The 21,712-nt window shown below is 33.3% G+C and overlaps 1 protein-coding gene across 2 annotated transcripts in view; it reads left to right on the top strand.

Moving 5' to 3' along the window:
- LOC106721252 (proton channel OtopLc) overlaps window positions 1-17,139 on the top strand; it is a 38,048-nt gene extending 20,909 nt beyond the window's left edge. For both annotated transcript variants that reach the window (XM_014516161.2, XM_014516169.2), the window contains exons 2-9: window positions 875-1,129; window positions 2,885-3,034; window positions 8,793-8,910; window positions 9,112-9,220; window positions 11,024-11,197; window positions 12,730-12,890; window positions 13,162-13,324; window positions 15,966-17,139. In XM_014516161.2, coding sequence (XP_014371647.2) covers window positions 875-1,129; window positions 2,885-3,034; window positions 8,793-8,910; window positions 9,112-9,220; window positions 11,024-11,197; window positions 12,730-12,890; window positions 13,162-13,324; window positions 15,966-16,972 — 2,137 coding nt within the window. In that variant the 3' untranslated portion in view covers window positions 16,973-17,139. The remainder of the gene's footprint in view (window positions 1-874; window positions 1,130-2,884; window positions 3,035-8,792; window positions 8,911-9,111; window positions 9,221-11,023; window positions 11,198-12,729; window positions 12,891-13,161; window positions 13,325-15,965) is intronic.
- The last annotated feature ends 4,573 nt before the right edge of the window (window positions 17,140-21,712 follow it).

The following is a 21,712-nucleotide window of genomic DNA, read 5'->3' as shown; positions in this document are numbered from 1 at the left end:
ACTTAACATGCAGTAAATACTTTTTACCTACATATTTATTTTCTAGAAATTATTTAAAAAACTGCGCCTCTGCTTGTAGAATTTAAATAGGCAAGGCTTATAAAGTTGATAAAAAATTTCAATTTCTCACTGTCGATCAATTTAGTACCATCGCATTCACAATAACAAAAGATTTCTGTTTTGTGTTCTTAAAATATTTTGTTATTGTGAAAGCAAATTGACTCTTCCCCATTTTGCAAAATTGCTACATATTTTATTTCAACCCTTTGTAAGAAGATACACCTTTTAATATGATATCAATAGCGGGTTTAGTGTAACATAACGTCGGCAGACGCGGTAATGGCCGCGGTCGTTACGCCAAATCGCAGGTCCTGTAGAACATTCCCTTCTACTGAAAATTATATTGTGTAAAGTTATTCTATTGTTTACTTTATTTTATACTCAGTTTTCACGGTAATAAGGGTCGGTAGAGGAACTTACCTTCTTTTTACTATGCTGGAGAATATGGCCAGTATGTTTTCTATCGATATAAGAAATGTGAGCAGAAAATATCTTATGGCTTTTGGAACGAAGTTCCTTATCGCGCGTTGTGAAAGGGGGCTAGACGGAAAAAATTCTTACGAAAAGTTGTCACGACACTTTTTGCTATAGACGAATGAGCGCTACTTCACCATGGCAACGACGTGACAATATATAACGAAAATTCATAGAAATAAAATGTACTTCTTGTGAAGACTTAAGTTTTTTATTCATAGAATAAACATTGGTTCCTTCACTAATTAATTGAAAGGAACTTCGTTCCATCCGGGTGTCCCTTGACACCTCTCAAGATTTTTTGTTTTATAACCTTACTTATTCTATATTTTCTTTCCAGTTGCTATTCTATACCGGCGAACAACATGTCTGGTGGCTCGCATGTTTCAAGAGGGACGTTTGGAGGGGCGGAGTCGGAAATATCTGGTGGTAGCGCACCCCCTTTACCCAGCCCGGCGTCGGCTGGTGCTGCGCTGGTTTCTCCGGAGACGCTCAGCCGGCACAGCAGTCCCCCTCCGCTCCCCGCGCACCCGTCGCACCAGCAACCAGCACCATCTTGCTCGTCGCATCGAGTTCATCTAGAGTCGCCGTTAAGGTAATATATATTTATAAATTTATTTTTAACAAAAGTTATATTCGACAGAAATGCTTTTTACATTTACTATAAACACTATTGTTAAATAGCTACAGTACAGCCAACTTAATCTTCTTTGTCTTGAAACGGTATAGGCATGGGATTAGTATAAGCTGGTATCCGATTCCTGAACTATCCAGACAATAATAACTTTAAAATTTAAGTCGTACACTTATACATTTATATTACCTGGCTGCAAACGTATTCAAAAAACAATTACTATTACCTGATTTAAAAAAATTAAAGTAAAAAAAAAACCTATAATCTCTAGAGCTATATATGCTGTTAATTCATTATTTACATACATTAAATAGTAATTTACACTTTACTACACTAAGGAGAAAGATAGAATTTTAAGTCTATTTTATGAAATACTAATAGACGCCCGCGACTGCGTCCGCGAGCGCGCGCGAACTCATAGACCTATGTGTTCTTCCAGACTACGTTCTACAACTGTGCCAAATTTCATAAAGATCCGTTGAGCCGTTGGGGAGATACCTTTAAACAAACATCCATCCATCCATCAAAACATTCACATTTATAATATTTGTATGGCATGCCTTTAGTAAATTCACACGAAAATCAATAGATTCGCTTAAACTTAATAAAATATAAGAGAAATATTTCAGCTTTAATTTAATTTGTAAGAAGAAAAAATAAGAAAATGAACATTCGTTCCAATTTTACTTCAACATAATTAACTTGTAAATAAATGAAAAAAACTCTATAAAACTCGTAATGAAAATGAAGTCAAGTACATCAAAGATGGCCGACGTTCTGGAGCACGATTGCGCTGTTGATTCGTAATTAAAGCCAATCATTGCGTTTGACTGCTTTTTAAAATTGGATATTTACTTTTTACATTTCCAGTGAATACAATGTGAAAAGTTTTTGTGGAAATCAGGGGCTAAGGGAGTGAGATTTAGGTGTTCTTCCGCTATTTGTATGAATGAATTTCGAGTTTATTCAAGCAAGTATTTAGATTCCTTAAGTCACTAATATAATAATTCCGAAAAGTTAAAATGTTGAGAATTAATTGAACATTTATACTTATGTACTTGTGTTGTAGATAATGTACCTATAATAAAATATTCAGCATTCATAAATATTTATTTATATCGAAAGTTCACTTGCGACGAATTACCAGTACGAATCTATACCACCTGCCGTCTAAGACTATTGAATTTATGTGCGCGAAGTAAAATAAAAATCGTATTTCGAAGCTTTAAATCTCAATTTGGTAAATTGGAAAAACATACAAGTGAAACGGGATGTACTTTCCTTTTCGGTAAGTGCTAACTGAAATGGAACGCTCCGTACGTGAGATTTATGTGTTCCCGCCTGTATCAATGTCGGATTTAAAGTGAAATTCCCGGAAGGAATAGTAGTCGTCTTTATTTTATAAGACAATTTATTTATCTAATTTAACATTATTTCTTTTATTACTTTATTAAGACAAGTTCATATAGTTACAATACGAGCTAAAACGCGCTTAAATCTATTTAGATAATCTCAAATTAAATTCCATAAAACTAAATATTAATATTTACGTGTGAGTTACAAAAGGCTTTGTAAAAAAATATTTTCTTTTCACTTTTAGAATATAATATTTTATTTCAACTACGAGATGTGTCTTGACATAATTTATCACCCGTAGATAAGCGCCCAGACACAATATAAATGGTCATTTACTTCAAGCATGTAACGTTTCCCCAGGTTGTCAAGTCAGCCGTCGATGTCTCTGGGCGGGTCGCTATCGCTGCAGCCGGTGCTGTTTGGGCCGGGCGCGCCACAGCCTCCCCTGCCTCCCGCACGTCACCCTTCAAGACCTTCCGCATCTATACAGAACATGCATATTATAAGCGCGTGCGTATTTAGAACTAAAGTTTGCAAATAGGTTAAATAATTAAGAATTAAACAAATTTAAATATTTTATGAAAAAGTTAAAGTAGTGTTCGATGCGGGTGTTTTTTTTATAATTCTTTTGATCTTTCGTCAACAAAGTTGTAATTTCACTGAGATTTTTAAAAGAGTCTTTGAACGTATATTTATTAATTTCTTTGGTAAAGTATAACGATGTACTTCTTAATTTTATTTCCTAATAATTCTTAAAGATTAATAACAAAAAACTTTAGAGAGTAATGCGTAGGAACTGTGTCAGAATTAATTTGCACTTGAACTATAAACGTGATCTTTTATCTTGTAGCATTAAATGAAACTGATAAATTATATGAACTCAAGAAATAACTGCTATATATTCGTATAACAATTTAAATTAGATTTGTAACTTTGCTTCCAATTAACCATTTATAACACTGAGGGGATAATATTATACATAAAACATAATGCAAATGACCCGTGTAGTGGCTCCACTCTCAGATACATTTGGCAGTTTGCCAGCCAAGGAGCAGACGTCATAAATACGCCAACGTTATTCCCTTGGCAATTTTCTTTATATTAACTTTACTACGAAAGAAGTGAAAAGGCGAAACTTATCCGAAAACATGAACATTTTTGTACATTACATTTTCTGAAGTGGCTACGGTAACGAACATATATTTGGAAGTAACCAATCAAATGTTGCTGTCATAAAAATTTATGTATAATAAAATTTCCATTAACGTATTGCTTGATATAAAATTACCAATAATAAAATTCACATATCTCCATATGATATCTTTCATATTTCGGTACCAAAAAATATGTTTTAGGACTGTAAAATAAGCGCTATAAAACATTAATGGTTTTTTAATTTAACCATTTAACTAAAATGAAAGCCACAAAAGTGATTCTTTTACATCACAGCATTCATTTTTTAAATATGAATTACATTCAATATTGAATTTGTCGGTAATAATAAACTTTTTTAGCCGCAGCGATATCGATGAAAGGTTTTGGTAATTGCATTACACTGCACCCCGTATCAATAGGCTCGGAAATTGGAGTGCTCACGGATATCGCGAGCCGTATCATTGGGTGGGTGGATGAAACTGTCAGAGTGAAAAATGCGACAGCTCAACGTACGGACGGAGGTGCGATAAATTTCAGAATGTTGAAGCTTAGGAGTCGCAAAGCGCCCCTCACAAACTTGCGGTAGGGACGCACGACCGACTTACATGTTTGCTTTTGCAGGCTTCGACCACGTTCTACTTTCTCAAGTTAGTCCTACTTTTAAATTATTCAGTATTTATCACAATCATGTAAAGGAAGAATAATAAATGAGTCCTGATTTTTAGTTATGCGATGACCTATTATACTGACTGACTTTGAGTTCTAGGATTACCATGTTGAATAATAAATACATTTTCAAATTTCAGAGAGACAAATACAATTGATCATTATATAAAAGGTTTGCGTTTAATAATATTTTTAACAAACCAGAAACCATTCCAGCTTTTTTTCAATGACTTTTCTAACTAACTTCTTTCACTCCAATATCAATTGAAGCTCACGAAAGGAATTGTACTCGTATTTTGCTGGTGAATACGAGCTTTTATGAAAAGCTCTTATGGTGACACAGTATAGACTATATCGTGTCAGTACTTAAATTAACAACACACACTCTTGGATGCCTGTAGTAAATGGTGAGAACAAAAACATTGCACCGACGTGATTCTTCACATCACCTCTGTGCAATAAAATACACTGCATAACAAAGAATTATGTGGGTATTCGCAAATTAATTGCAACAGAGCAGGCTAATAGAAAATGCTCCAGTTTTCCAGCGCTTGCATTTTTATACTCTACCACAATGGAGATCTCCATTTGTTATTTGGGTTAACTGAAGAGTGTAGGATTGTGAATTGTTTTGTTCGCTTGCCCCACCGCGGAGATTTCTGAATTGGACCTTCACAAAGGGTAGATACATCGGTACGAAGTTTCACAGATTACTGTCGTCTTGGCAGACATTTCGAGACAAAACCACGGCTCCAAGTACGATGTAGTCTGGAGAGAATTAATTTACGCCGAACGTGGATGTTCCTTAACTAAAATGTACCGTAATTTAAATGTCTTCATTTGGTACTGGGTGGATTTATTTTAGTGCTCTATACTACTTGGTTTATATTTAAGTTCCATGTGCTTTATATAGAGACTTTAACGTCATACTTTGTGAGATATTATATCAGAAATTGCGCTAGAATAAAAAATGTCCAATTGTTATACGTTAAAATAATTTGAAATGGAACTAGTTTTGTAATATTAGGTCCTTACATATGAAATTGGCGTTTTTCGTACTGGCCACTTTAATCACGAATTTCTCCTCTTTGGTAAGGAATTCCAAATTCAAATTTGTACAGCTATAGACTCATGTATTTGTGGTTCGATGACCGTCATTCATTTGTTTTTTTTTCTTCTGTTTTTTTCTGTTTGCGTCACTCATTTTACAAAATGGAAAACTTAAAATATCGCATTATTTACGAGTACGAGTTCCGCCGTGGCACTAGTGCTGCGGAAACGACTCGAAGGGTGAATGATGTGTATGGCGGTCGTGTTGCAAAAGAAAACACAGTTCGTTTTTGGTTCCAACGTTTTCGTTCTGGAAATTTCGATCTGCAGAACAAGCCCCGTGGACGGCCTGAGACTCAAGTTGATAATGAAGAGTTGAAGGCTATTGTGGAAGCGGATCCATCGCAAACCACGTCCGAGTTAGCTGCAGGCTGCGATGTTAGTGATAAAACTGTTTTAATTCACTTGAAGCAAATTGGGAAGATTAAAAAGCTTGAAAGGTGGGTACCTCATTGACTGAAGCAAACCGGCAAACGCGCGTCGACTGTTGCGTTACATTACTAAACCGGCACAATAATGAAGGTATTTTAAACCGAATCATTACCTGTGATGAAAAATGGGTTCTTTACGATAATCGGAAGCGCTCAGCGCAATGGTTGGATCCTGGCCAGCCAGCCAAATCTTGCCCCAAGCTAAAATTAACCCCAAAAAAGTTACTTGTAAGCGTTTGGTGGACTAGTGCCGGTATTGTTCATTACAGTTTTCTCAAATCTGGCCAGACTATTACGGCTGATGTCTATTGTCAGCAATTGCAAACCATGATGGAAAAGCTAGCGGCTAAACAACCTAGGCTGGTCAATCGCTCCACGCCACTGCTGCTTCACGACAACGCTAGACCACACACTGCGCAACAGACGGCTACTAAATTAGAAGAGCTTCAATTGGAAAGTCTAAGACATCCTTCGTACTCCCCGGACCTTGCTCCAACAGATTACCATTTTTTTCGAAATTTGGATAACTTCTTGCAAGGGAAAAAATTCAACTCCGATGGGGCAGTCCAAATCGCCTTCAAAGATTTTATTGATTCCCGTCCGACTGGTTTTTTTAGTAAAGGGATCAATGAACTACCTATGAGATGGCAAAAGTGCATAGAAAATAATGGTTCATACTTTGATTAATTAAATATATTATATTAAAAAATATTCGACTTTTTGTTCCTCCCATACAAAACGCCAATTTCATATGTAAGGACCTAATATATCAAATTGCTAACTAATAAACGACGAACATTTCGTTAGTTTAAAAGACAGGTCGATGTTAATGTTAAATGTTGCCCATGGCAGTGTTCAACTAAATGGTGACCGCAAATCCTTGAAATGCGGGCTGGACGGCAAAGTTTAGCAATTATTGTGTCCCCGCTTTTAGTTTCTATTAATTACTTTTAAGTAAGTTTCTAATTTTCGGCAGTGATTGCTTCATTTCGATTTAATTTCTGTGTTATTTATTTATATGTTAGGATTATCTCGCTGTTAATTTTATAAAAAAACTAGCTATCGCCCGTGACTTTTTTGCGCCGAAATAAAATAAATTCTAATAATAGATGTACCCTCTGTTACTCAGTGATATGTAGCTTTCTAATTGCAAAATATTTTTTAATACGTATTTAGTTTTTGAATTTATTTGTACATACATACAAAAATACAAATCTTGCTTCTTTATAATATTAAGTAATAATAACAAAAATATATTCAGTTATTATTTCTTAAATTAATTTGTCAAAGAACCTCGTTGACAAAAATAAACAAGTCGTACTTTGTATTCAGTGTAAAAACGAAGGTAAAACTTTACCGTAACAAAAGCTCGTTATTTGAATTCGTTTGTTTCAAGTGACGTCACAACGAACGATGTATAGGACAGTGGCATATTATCATTGTCGAAACCCCGGTCCCAACTTGAGTAGATATATAGAAGTATCCCCACAAAAGCTGCGGGGAGCCAATAACACGTCGTTGCTATAGCAACTCAGCGACTACGAGAAGGGGCCTTTTCCCCAGAGGGAGTGCTAAGAGCTTTTAGAAACCAGCCTATTGTGGAACGCTTTACGTTGAACATGTCCGAACTGCTTAGTGAAAGTAGTATGAATTTGGTAACGATAAAGGGATCTTTGTTTTTGGTCGTGTTATATTATTTGTCTTTGACGAAGTCAGCGTTATGATGTTCCGAATGGCTTGAGATCTGTCAGCTACGTACGATACTCAACTTGATCGATTTCAACGTTTGGAGTTTTGAAGTTGTAAAGTTAAAACCACATTATTCTATCATGGCAACGCATTACAATCCATTTAGTCCAAATATAGTGAAATCATGAGTGTAATAATTCTTTAACTAGAGTAAAAGCGATTACTTTTAAAGTGTTTTGAAGTTAATCAGAGTAGAAGAGGCTCGAGCACGTTTCCTCACCTACTCGCGAAAATAATTTCATGCAAAATGGAGAGACATCTCAGGACTAAGTAGGTAAATATCTCGTTTACGAAAGCATTTCGCGTAACGTCGTCGGTGAAAACTGAGTTTAGATAAACAAAGAAACAAAATATCACATTTAAAAACAAAACCAAAAATCCCCTTTTATGTTACCGTCATACCTCATATTTTTTAAATCCGTAATTTTCAAATGAATCTGAACTTATCAAATGTAGCATTGAAGTAAATTCTAGGAACAAGCAGTTAAAAAAAAAAATTGTAAAACTTTAAAGTTATAGTAAAAATGTATTTTCTGTCTGTTCCCTTCATTAAAATTACTCTTTTAAAGTGTATACAAAAATTTTGGAAAAAAAATTCGAAACTACTACGAGAAAAGCGTTTTATACGGATGCAAGGGTAATAAACAAAGGAAGAATGGAATCTCTGGGTGCATCTTGTCAACCGATGATGAAAAGGGAGCCGGGAAGTAAGGCGTGTAATTTTTACGTGCACTCCCGAGTGCAACAATATGCTTTTATCGCCATTCAAGCCTCTGTAAATAATTTTATACAATGGAAAATTTACTGTAAATGCTTTAATTGAGCGGTTAGCTGAAGCCAGTCAAGTTGTGACTCTTAAACTGAGGCAAATCGTCGGATTGCCTGAATCTGATATTTCTTCCACGTTTTTCCATCTTAAGAAGTTTGACGCGTTTTTTCTATTTTATATTTGTAAATGTAGCTCTATCAATATTTTTTTTAATTTATTAAAATATACATTCAAATATTCCATTCAATAATTAATCTAAATATTTGTTCAATTATCCTCTTACATTTTTACAAAACTTTGAACGAATTTTCGGAACAAAATTAACTCATTTAATATTTGAGGACAGCGCCATCTACTGTATAATTCAACGCAAACAATGTTTAACTAGGAGCGACGCGCTGGCGACGACTCTCTCGGCGTTGTATGGCAAGCTGCTGGTTGTGATGGGAGTGGCCTTTCCCATGGCTGAAGTCATCTCCACTTACATACCACCATCTTTCTACGAGGTGAGGCCGATTATTTCATAGTCATTCTTAGAAAATTATACAAAATCTAATATTATAAAATAGTGGAATAATACATACATGAAAATTTATTCAAATTAATTTTCTAAAAGCGAATATCAACGTTTATTAGATTTGATATTATTTTTGATGATATTTCTACAATCTTGTGTATGATGTAATCTTCTTTCTGTTGTTTACCAGGGTTTTTACCTGTACCTGTACATCGGTAGCATGGTATTTCTTCTCTACATGTACGCGGCGCTTGTACGAGACAGGTCGCGATCGGCCGCTGACTCCAAAGTCGTGACCAGTAAGTATTCTACGACGTTACCTTCTTTTGGCATCGGGGCTAATCATCAGAAGAAATCCTGCATTCTGAGAGGAAAACAGGATTATGTGAGTCCTCTTAAAAATCCCATCGGTGATCATTCTCAGACTTGAGAATGATTTGGGAAAGATTCTTATGCCTATACCTAACCTAAAATTATATTATAACCTGACATATGTTGTTATATAGAAGCTTTCTAGCTTTATTTGTAGTTGGACATGAAAGCTAATTAAAATGTCTTGGTTGAGTACCTAATTTGTCCGTTTTCTCTTTGGAAAAGACAACCCTTCATTTAAACGTCTTTAGATTTATTGATATGGTTCAATTAGTTTTTTTGTTAATTAAAAAAAAAGTAGAATGGATATTTGGTTTAAATAATTATTTCTACTAAATAGTAAGTTCTGATTGAATCATTGACTAATTATTTTATCAGAAGTTTTGTGGTCTGATAATTTATAATTTAATTGACTTGACATCTCAAAAGTATTTTATGGAAAGATAAAGTAATACAGGGTGTGTAAGTTTAATAAAACTAATGCTTTTATATAAAGCAAAAAAAGTTGCTTAATTGCAACTTACTGTTACTTGATAAGAAAAGAAATCAAATCTTTTACTTAATTAAATAAGGGTCAGGATGACATAATGAGGACTTATCACGAAGGTACAAGGCAAACTACTTAACCTTAGTACAGGTTAAGTAGTTTTCCTTCTTTTGATTAATAGATTAGAGTTAATGTTTCAAGTTCTTTGGTTTTCTTTTGAATATCTACTTTGAATCTGATTGCTCCTAATTTATTGATAGTTCGAAAACTTTATTTTAATCACAACTTAACAATTTCTTAAATATTTAAGTCAATGCAAAGTACTACATATAAATGAAGTAATTGCTATCAGTTCAAGTCCAATTATTTTTGTCGTTTGTTTGATTCTTTTGCCAATTTTTAAGAAAACCGTGTCTCATAATTAAGTTTGCAGCGCTATAAGTTCGCTAAAAGAACACGCTTTAAGAAACTTAAGAGCTTTTTACGAAAGTCCAAGTCAAAGTAATTAAAATCGTCTTTTAACTTTACTGAAATTGGGGAGTAAAATTGAGTTTGAATGGTGTTTTCTTATTAGAGAAGCCACAGTCAAAATTCATAAAAATATTATTTTGGTACTTTCTTCACCTTCTTATGAATACAAATTACAGTTAGAGTCTGAGAAACATATGTACATATATGTACGCAAAATATCAATATTTTCATGATTTCTATCGAACCTCTGGAGCCATAAATATAGTAGAGAGTGATTTTTCATATTCAACTCTCACACGTTTTGTTATTCAAATGAGGTGAAAAGCCCGTCGGCGGCAATCTGATTGATAAAGGGCGGGTTCAACTTGTGTTATATCGTAGGGCTTGTCGGGAGATAATTTTAGGTCTAGTGATTTATAATTAGTTTGACATTTCGTAAACATTGATCCGTGTCCTATTATTTACGGTCGGTAGACGCGAGGCCCAAGTTTTGTATTTACATACAAATCAGATTTGAAAATATTTCACCTTACAAAAAATACAATACATTTTTTATATAATGGGTGTATAAATAGGAAATCGCCTCATGATTTTTAATCATCTTGAGTACTAAGCTGACCTTAAAAGAGTTTTTTTTATTAAAATTGGTCAATGACATTTTTTTTTTCTATCCTCATTTATTATTGTCTATTGTCCCTTCATGGGACGAACTTGTCACACTATCCTGTCGCCTTTAAATGATCACCAAATTATGTCTTTACTTCAATGATAGAGTCAGATTCAAGTTCATCACCGTCGGAGTCTGAGTCGTGTTCATCGCGCACGGAGCGCAGCACAGCAACGGCAGTGCCACCACATCTGGCTGCCAAGCGATTGTCACTGGGGTTCGCACTCGCCGCCCGCACCCACCACTACGGCAGCTTTTACCTCAGGATGGGCGCAGTCGGTAAGTTTCTTCATAATCGCTTTGTTATTACATAAACAAAATTGAAATCAGCCAAAAGATATCCACTGTTGAAAGTTGGCTTCTAAACCTGATGTCATTATTAGACAGACTTTTTATCTTAATATGTAGACTTGTGCTAGAGATAATGATTAAATTGAATGACTATTTGGATATAAATGTATGATTCGGTGAGTGACTAGTATGAATAACAAATTCAGAATTGTGGCTAATACTTCTAAATTTTTGACTTGCATTCTTCTATTATTCCAGTATTCAAATTAATTCTTTAGAAAAGACATATCTACTGCTTTAAAATATTCCATTCCTATATCTATCATTGCTCATATCTCATTTATAATTTACGATGATAATTTTTCACTCTGAATTGCCTTTTACAGTACTTTATCATTGCATTTTCTTTGCGTCGTAAATTTTTCTCTTTGCGAGTCGAGGCCCAGAAGTCCCATTGTATCATTTATGCTGCGTCTTACAATGGGAAATGGAAGACATTGTGTTTCTTCCGCTATTTTTATGTTCTTTCACTAAAATTCTTTTGGGAATTCACGTAGAATTTAATATCAAAAAAATGTAACATTCGTTCTACTCACACATTAAGGCTCTAATCTCTAGAGGTTTGAGTTACTAGTTACATATATTTTGTTTGTGAAATTTCAACTATGTAATTACAGAAAAGAATTAACTTATTATGTTATGTTACTTTATTTATTGATTGCAGTTTCTCATCCCTTTGTTTTGTGTTAATTTTTCAGTATGTATTGTACCTAATTTTGATGATTTTTATAATATTTTCAACACTGGATAATAAAATTGTTCTTTAAAACTTAAAAATCAACTTTATTTTTTCAAAAAGAGAGTTTGAAAGTGATAATGAGATGCAAATATTAGACGCTTCATCTCAAAACTTTTAGAATACAGAAAAAAATGTTCTTTAAAAAAGCACGATCTGATTTTGTTTACCTGTACAGAATCAGAGGCCGTAATGATTTTCCGGCAAAGTTTAAGGCCCGGAACAGGCGGTCCCGGGTAATTCATTTAGGTAATAAACTGGGCCTAATAAGATTATCCCTTGGAGTTGTTTCGACTTTATACCACATTTTTGGTAATGATTATTTGTTGACGAAGTTAAGAGTTTTTGTTTTTTTCCTATTATTTACAAAAAAGAAAAATACCAAGGAGTTTCCTCTGACGAGAATAAGTGTCGATAAGGTGATGGATAGTTTTTAGACGTAGACATATAATACGAAATTCTACATTACTTATTGTCACAACTCAGTTGTTTACTTAAGCAATCCCAGGGATAATTTTCTCACTAAATCTACACTAAGTGGCTCACTCAGTGACCATATCTGGTAGTAAGAGTAAGAATAATCAGTAATACGAATTTCTTCATTTCACGCACTCCTTCTAAAGGTTGATGTCTGCGCCAATAATCATTAACAGATTTACAGAACAATATCAACCGCTGCTAGTTCTTACCATAAAAATATATCTCCTCGTATTTTTGTCTGTAGCTTTCGGCATTGGGTCTATGATTTACTCGGGGCTGGAGTTTGGTCAGTACTGGGAGCTGGAGCGCAACACCAACTGCCACAACGTGCTGCTGGCGCTCACTCCCGCCACCAGGATGGCTTTCATATTCATACAGATGTATTTCATCTTTCTAAATAACGAGGTAAGGGTTCTGTGTTAGAAAAACCAACCAATCTATTTATGCATTATTTATGGTATTTATGTTGTTAGGATGGTTTAATATAACATAATGTACGTATTGATATGTAAATTATAGGGGTACGCGTTGTACATGTAAGCATAGTGAGAGTGTCGAAAGGAAATCCGTAACCTTTTCCTACAAATCGAATTTGATCTAAAATTTAAAATTATATTTTCAGCAACGATATTGGTATTGGATACTATGTTTCAAAACAAATTAACATAATTTCCAGATGAAAGTATACAAGCACAAGATAGTGGCGCGCTTCGGGCTGATGCACATGGTGGGCACCAACCTCAGTGTGTGGCTCAATGTGCTCGTACAGGAGACCAAACATGAGATCCTGACTTTCTACGACCCTGAGAATAAGACCATAGGACTGTCGCATCGGCTTGGTGAGTTCATTAGTACAATTGATAAACTAACATGATTAAATATACAACCACGGGTTTATAGAGCGGACAGAACAATAGACACACAATAAAAATTGGCAAAACATTATGGTTGAAAAGACACGGATTAACAAATCATCTAGAAGTCATTGGACACTAGAATGCATTGGCTTTTTAATAGAAATAAACTTGTTTCTTATTTTTACAGTCAGCTCAACAGGTCGTTACGAGTAGGCCACCACAATTTGATTCTCTGCCAAGATTTTAACTGACTACGACGTTGTAAATTTGTTTTAGGGTCGTAGGTCGTGAGGCTACTGTGTAAAGGGGCCACAGTACATGGTATAAAATGTTTAGTATATAGTTATAGTATTAGCTATTTAGTTCAGCGACTCTTTCAGACTTTTAATAATAATAATAAAACCTTTTTAGATTAAAATTGGTAATTCTCTGAATAAAACACTCAAAAAGAATATTTAGGATTTTAGAGAAGCCTTTCAATTCTATATTGCGTAGAAGATTAATATAAAAGTTACGGAATGGATTCGCAGGAAATTTTAATTATAGCTTCAATGGTAAGGCAGTAAAATAGACGAGTTACAGAAATAAACTCTGTAAGTAAATGCGACCATCGGTCACATAATCGATAGCAACGTGACGTTTCAACTTGTCGCTACTTTGCGCGACAACTTACGATTTGTTAGTACACCAGTACAAGTTGAAACGCTGAAGCTTCGAGTGATAAGGAACAGCAAAATTTTATTGTGATTGATTATATTTCGAAAACTAGCTGACTTTATCTATTTTATACCAAACTAGCGGTCTCCCTCAACTCGGTCTGCGCCTAATTAAAAAAAAAACTTAATTAGTAGCCAATGTGTTCTTCCAGACTGTGTTCTAAATCGATACCAAATTTCATCGATATCCATGCAGCCGTTTTGGAGATACACTGTAACAAACATCCATCCATCGATCTTAAAATTCGCATCTATATATATAAAAGAAAGTCGTGTTAGTTACACTATTTATAACTCAAGAACGGCTGAATCGATTTGACTGAAAATTGGCGGGCAGGTAGCTTAGAACCAGGAAAAGGACATAGGATAATTTTTACCCCATTTTCTATTTTTTTATTCCGCGCGGACAGAGTCGCGGGTAAAAGCTAGTTTATAATATTAGTAAGATATGTTTATTATGAACACAAAACTGTGTACTTTGATTAAACAACATTTGAATCATTTCCAAAGTTTATCTCACATTAACTATTAACTATTAAATAGAGTCATACATGCTCTTTTAACACGTTTCATGCCACTATTTTTTTCATATGATTGTGGCATCGGACTCAGTGCCACCGAAGTCAATAGCTCTGAACGTGTTAATTTAAAACACATAGAAAGTCGTTGCTAAATTAATTGAATAGACATTCAGCAAACTACATTCATCAAAATAAAAACACGAATAAATGAGTTCATACATCATCCTATAAGCTCTCTCCGTTCCTGTCCTCTATGATGTGTCAATGAATGGAATAGCTCCTGCTTGCGATAATCTACTTGCGCTAATTATATAAAGTTACGTTCGTTGAATTTTCTCGATAATGCCCTTTGTGTTCGCTTAATTCAATTATTTGTGACTGCGTACCATAAATTGCGGGAACGGCGTAAAGCTTTCGCGGGCAAATGAATTTAATTAAAAGTTATTTGTACCTTAATGTGTTTGTTTGTTAAATGGCATTGGAAATAAAGATATTAGCAAAAATAAGTGCTTTTACTCAAATGGATGTATTATTTGCAATTTCTTTCTACAGAAATAATAAGCTTTGAAGGATAGCTTAAGCTAAGCTTGCTATAACATACACTTTTATTAAGTTATTATAGAATGTTCATGATCACTTTATCGAATTTAAATCTTTCTATTCGTTCTAAAGCTTATATTAAAATGAAGCTCACAAACAAAGCGCTTACACGTAACCTATATTTACTTGCTTTAAAGATACAAAGCCTTTTTATTCCTTTACACGTGAAAATAAACATTTTTTACAGGAAATTAAACGTGATATTGTAAAGCTAAAACAAACAGTACGAAGTGTACTTGCACCGCCTTTCTTTTACGCTTTACTTTTTTGTATTATTGCGTTAAAGCGGGATAACCTCATTTTTTATGCAGTGCCCTACAACGTAATTTGTTTCCGTGCGGTTCTTTGTTCCAATTTATTCCCTCTTGACCCTTTTTTTATTTAACTTTGCTACATTTTGCGGTATAATAAATCCATTTTTATTCCTGCGACGAACGAAAATGAATGTTGTATTGAAATTCCCAATGCGGCGTGAAGGAGTTTCGAAGTTACGTCGATTGCATTCCTATCTGTTGACCCCGGAAGGAATGTTGACCCAAATAGTTGGGAGAATTCTGCAGGATCCGAATCACGATAACCCTTGCGCACAGAACAGTACTTGTATTATGTTCGGTTATATTTATTATTTATGAGCTTAACGGTGCGGCTATGATAGAATATGGTTTTATAATTTACACGCTTGTATTTTGTATAGTGAAAAAAGACTTATGCAAGAACATCAATGCGTAGTAACTCGAATGGAGTTTTAATTTATGTAAATTTATGTTCGAACTATTTACGTTTCAGCGTTCCAGAAGGCATTTGCATCGTTGGCAACAGAAGTGCCGCCATCACACCCCGCAGCCGCACATCTCCGCGTGCCTCGAGGACTGAAAGGTCCACATCACATCTTTGAATGTCGTCGAACAAACATCATGGGCTCTTTGGTACAGGACGCATCACCATTCCTATTTCCTTGCACCATCGAATACTCTCTTATATGTGCGGCTATTTTATACGTCATGTGGAAAAACATTTCCAAATACCCTTCCAAAGATGTCGCAGCCGCTATTGCTAAAGCTAGACTACTCGAAGGTCTAGCTTATAAGAAATCTCCACATTTGTATAGCGTCGATTGCGCAAGAGCTCACAAAGGGTTGTTTTTTGGAATTCTAGTCTTGGTTCTAACGATAATTTCTCTTATACTCTTTTTCGTTCTGATATCGAGAAAGGAATATGCCACACTAGCTGTTGTTGAAGTAAATGTTTGTGAATTGGCTCTATATGCAATGACGACGTTGGCAAGTTTAGCCGGTATGGTGTGCGTTAGAAACCTGAAGTACGACGGTACTCGAAATCTAGAGTTGGACAACATTTTGTTGGTTGGTGCACAAACTGGGATGTTCATTTACGGAACATTTACTATAATTGGGGGACATTTTACGATAGAAAAGAATACAATACTGATATTAATAACAGCTCTATCATCCTTGGTGCAGACGACATGCCAGACGATGTTCATTTTAGACGCGAGTCGAAGATCGGCGAAAACACCGGAGCAGTTACGAAAGAAACCTGGGAGAGAAATAGTTACCTTTCTCTTGGTAACAAACTTAGCGATGTGGGCTATAAATACACTAGAAAAATCTAGAGCCGAGTCACACCCAGTTCAGTTGCATTTCTACGGTCTTTGGGCTTGGACGATAATAACGCACGTATCAATGCCGCTGGCGATCTTCTATAGATTCCATTCCACGGTTTGCTTATGCGAGATCTGGAAACGGGCTTACAAGATGAAGCCAGCTTACATGTAGCGAAAGGTGGTTAGGTTCTGAGTGAAATAAAACTAAAGCAAAGACTATGGTTCTCAGATTTAAATCAAAACTAGAGTAGCAATGTACAGAGATACATTGATTGAGCAGAACAGTACATTGATGTTAGATAAAGTGTCAGATATTTAAGTGTCATACGCCATAGTTTTCATCAACATTATTGATAATGAAAGATTAAAAACATTTATGGATCTTTAATCTAAAATCATTTACTCATAAAACATAAGCAAATTTACTTACAATGCTTTTGAAAAAATAATTTATTGAAATAATCAATTAATAATATCTACAAATGTTTTGTCATGTATTAATTCAATGTAGAGTAAAAGTTTAAAATATTGCAGTAAATTTTCTTAACGCTACGTTTTCAAACTCATTTGTATTAACGATTTAAGAACTAAAAGACGTCAACTTTTGTAGGAATAAAGCCATTAAACTTTAATATGACGCCAAAATTTTAAACCTTAGACTAAAATGAATTGGAATTTTCTAGAAGTTTTATTATGTGCACATCTTCCTTGTCCTTTGTGCACATCACCGCCATGTTATTTTAAAGTTGACTGCTGTAATGTTAAGTTATTGTATTTAGATATTTTAAAGAGTTATTTATTTGTAGCTTTATTGACGCTTTAATCTAGTAGCGGAACTCTGTTGTTTGTAATGTAACAGTATTTCATAATTAGACGGGTTGGTTTTTATAATTTTTAGCGCTTAGATGTGTTATTTTTCAATATTTGTAGTCTTTTAAATATTGTTGAGCAAGTAAGAATCTTATTTTAGTAGTCGTAAGGTCCTGTGTTCATTGTCATCTCGCTTAGAAGATAAGTCTAGTATGTACGTACGTAGTAAGGTACCCACATTCCATTTAAAGTGTCTAAGCAGCTGTAGAATTAGTTCACGCGTACAGATTCAAAATGAATGTCTTCCAATAGGTTACATTTTATTACCTTTAACCTCACATATTTTGCTAATTTTTATTTATTACTTTTTTATTAATGGTATACACGTCAACAATTTTAAATTACTTGCGATGTAAAAAATAATAAAAAAATGATAATATAATTATAATATACAATAATAAAAAATAATTCGGGTCTGCCTACCAGGTTTTCTTTAATGGTTTGGCTTAATTTTTACGTCCTGCCTGTCGCCAACTCTAATTGGGAGGAATAAATTAAAAAATAATTATAAACTAAACACATCAAAAAAGTTTGAAATCACTAGCAAAAGTTGACATATTTTTAAAATGTAGAAGTTGTGGTTATGAAATTAAAAGTGTCTCTTTTTATTTTCTTTAATGATATTCAATATGATATTTAACTTTATAAAGATACAATTTAAAATTTTGATAGTGATTGTAATTTTTTTTTGATGTGTGTACTTAAAAAACTTAATCGTAATAATACAATGAAATCTTGGATGAAACATAAGAATATAATCTTGTTAAGATATTTTTTACATCATGAGTAATTTTCAAATTTGACTAAACATAGCGGGAACAATATTATCGACCTAAACAAAATTTTTTGATGTTTTTTTTTGTATTAAATTGACATGTGAAGAAATTTATTATACGATAATAATATACTTTGTAAAATAGTCTGATTCAGATTTGATAAATTTTTGTAGCGATATTTTTGCAAAAAAATCTAGTGTCAGTATTTTGGATAAATTTTGTAAAATTGTAGAGATTTAGCGGAACCTTTAGCCGTAGTTAGATCAAAATGTAACACCAAAGTTTTTATATAGGTTTGTGAGCTTATGGAGTCCAAAAGGAGGTTAATTCGTAACACCAATTTTGATGCGATTAAGTCTAAGTGTAGCTGTGTCGTCCAAAATTGTTTTTTTATTTTGAAAAAAATAATTTCCTTGATATGACGTGGCAAAATATCCTAAACGGCTTAATGCTCACGTGATAAAGCTTAAAAATGTATTGAAAAATTTACAGCGACTTCAATGTATGAAATAAACTTGCATAATAATACTTATCTTAGATGCTATTTTACGGCATTTTAATGGCGACAAAATATTTACCACACTGTTTTATAGGATTTCAACTTTTTTAACATTTGTAAACGTTTTTTAAGTAATTCGTTGTAGTAAAGAATAACAAACTACAGATTACAGTATAAATAATTTCTCTGCAACTTATTGTTGCTTGTGTGTGAAAATTTTTAGCAAACTTTTTAATGTGTAAAATATTGCTCAAACGATATTTCAGTGATACATAATAAAAAAATAATTGCTTGTAAAACCGTTTTTAACATTTCATAACTATTTTACTCAATTTTTGTAAATAAATTTGTTATTTTTATAAAAGAAAATGTAGGTTAGATTTATTTACGGTCATTTTCATTAACAGTTAGTCTTCTTAAGTTTGTAACCAATGAGATCTGAAACATGCCCAATATGAACCAAATCGAACCCAATATTAAACGAATACAACCCAATATGAATTTGGCATAGATTTAGTTTATTCCAGAAATTTTATCTAGTTCAAAACCAAAGTCTAAATAGAAAGACTATACAAAAATCTAAAAAAAAAATTACTATATTTTTTTCTTCACTAATGAAAGTGGCCATAAATATTTTGATATTTTTGTCCTTATATACTAGAATGGACTACATAACAAAATGATTTGGTAATTTATACCTATCTATAGCTGTAGTGACATATTTTATTATACCTTACTATACAAGTAAGTCATATTTAATGTTCAATTTTTAAAATATAATAAGATAGATTACTTGAATGTAATATAAGGTAACTGTGTACTATTTACATTATAAAGAATGAAATAATTAACATTTTGTTGTATTAGACATCAAGATTATTTTGTTATTACGAGTATAGTTACTTGTTGAATTCGTTCTTAACACAATTTTAATTTTTACATTATCGTGTTCTATTACCCGTGAGAAACCCAACGATTAACTCGAATAACTATTGCGAGTTGCGACTAAAAAAATTATGAAAATCAAAATTATTGTGACACTTTAAAGCTCTTGAAATTTTTTAAATTATTCCTAAACATTTCCATGTATTTTTTATTATTGATATCGTTTATTATAAAGTCGGATTGTGCGCATACCAAATATTTGTTGAATGCTTCGTATTTTACGTATATTAGCATAATATTATTGAATATTTTAATTGTACCGGTTTTACATAAATAGTGATACTAGATTAATGTTTTTCGATTATATACTCGTATACTATTTATTTGTTTAGGCGAGATTGTGTATAGTTATAAGATCTTGAATGTTTAAATTTTCCAAGCATATAAACTTCTTGGAATTGATTTAGTTGTATTTATTTTACAAGATACCTAGATTATCATATACCATAAAAATATTACATGTACCATTAATTTTTATGCTTTTAACAGACTTTTAAAGTGATCGAAAATTATTGTGCAACTAATTTTGCTGTCTATTGCCGACCTATCATACAGCGACATCTAACAAAATTTTAAGGTACTTCGAAGTAATCATCCATAGACTACAATATTGTAGAGATGACAAGTGCCACAAGTAGATGTCGCTTCAAAATGAGTATTTTTATGGAAACTCTGCAATTCAGGTTTTTGCGGAAAATACATCTAAGAGTAATTATTATGTGGAAAATATAAAGAAAGTAAGGTGAAAAGAAAATAAAATTCAATTCTGAACGTAAAATTTTACTGTTTTATATTTTTATAATAGTTATTTTCACGCTCTAAAAATTATAGACCATATTACTTATAATGCATAAAAAAGTTGTTGATATTACATCATGTTCTATTTACTTGAATATGAAATGTGATGCTCTAAATTCAACGTACACGGTCATCTATATTGTGAATGCAGACTCCAGTTTTATTAGCCTTATTTAAGTTTGAATTGAATGTCGAAGATTTAGGGTTGGTCCTTTTTTGAAAAGTGTAACCTCATACATTATTTAAATTAAATTTACTTTTAAAATTCAGTTAACTCAGTTTATTATAAAGCTACAAAGTAACTGAAGAAAGGGCCATATGTTTTAGTGTTTAAAAATTTTCCTTCGAATGTAAAAAAAAATCTCGTATTAAAAAAAGGCAATAAAAACATTTCAAGTGTTGCTATGCTAAATATTTTTGGACAGTAAAAAATCTGTTTTGAAGATATCTAAGTTTTGACAACCTTTTTCAAATATATCACGGCATATTGATATAAAAGCGGAGCGTGATCTTATGAATACGTCCTACACTATTGCATTCGGTATTTATCTCCAATACGCCATGCGCCATGCGGGTCCTCACAATTGAAGTTTAATACGTTTTCTCGCGCGTCTCTCTACATAATGTCTCCAATATAGCATTGGTATTTGGGTTCACAGGTTTGATGACGTCTCTTTATTGATGACCTAAAATGTGTAACCGATCATAATATTAAAAATCATTTACTAGCTTCGCGTAATCTAGATCTTGATTTTTGCGTAATGCTCTTAATTTATTAATGACTGGTTGTCGTCCGCGACTCCGTCCGAGCGGACTTAAAAAAACTTTATTAGTAGTCTATGTATTCTTCGAGACTATCTTCTACATCCATGCCAAATTTCATCGAAATACATTGAGCTGTTCTGCAGATACTTTCAAAGAAACATCCATCCATCGAAACAGTCGCATTTATAATATTAGTAAGATATATTTTTCTAGAGAAAATATTACCGATGTATGTATTTTTGGATGGATGGATGTATTT

This window comes from Papilio machaon, chromosome 5 (assembly GCF_912999745.1).
Source record: "Papilio machaon chromosome 5, ilPapMach1.1, whole genome shotgun sequence".
NCBI classification, from domain to species: Eukaryota; Metazoa; Arthropoda; class Insecta; order Lepidoptera; family Papilionidae; genus Papilio; species Papilio machaon.
Note: the sequence above shows the minus strand (reverse complement) of the source record. Positions and strands in the feature narration are given on the sequence as shown.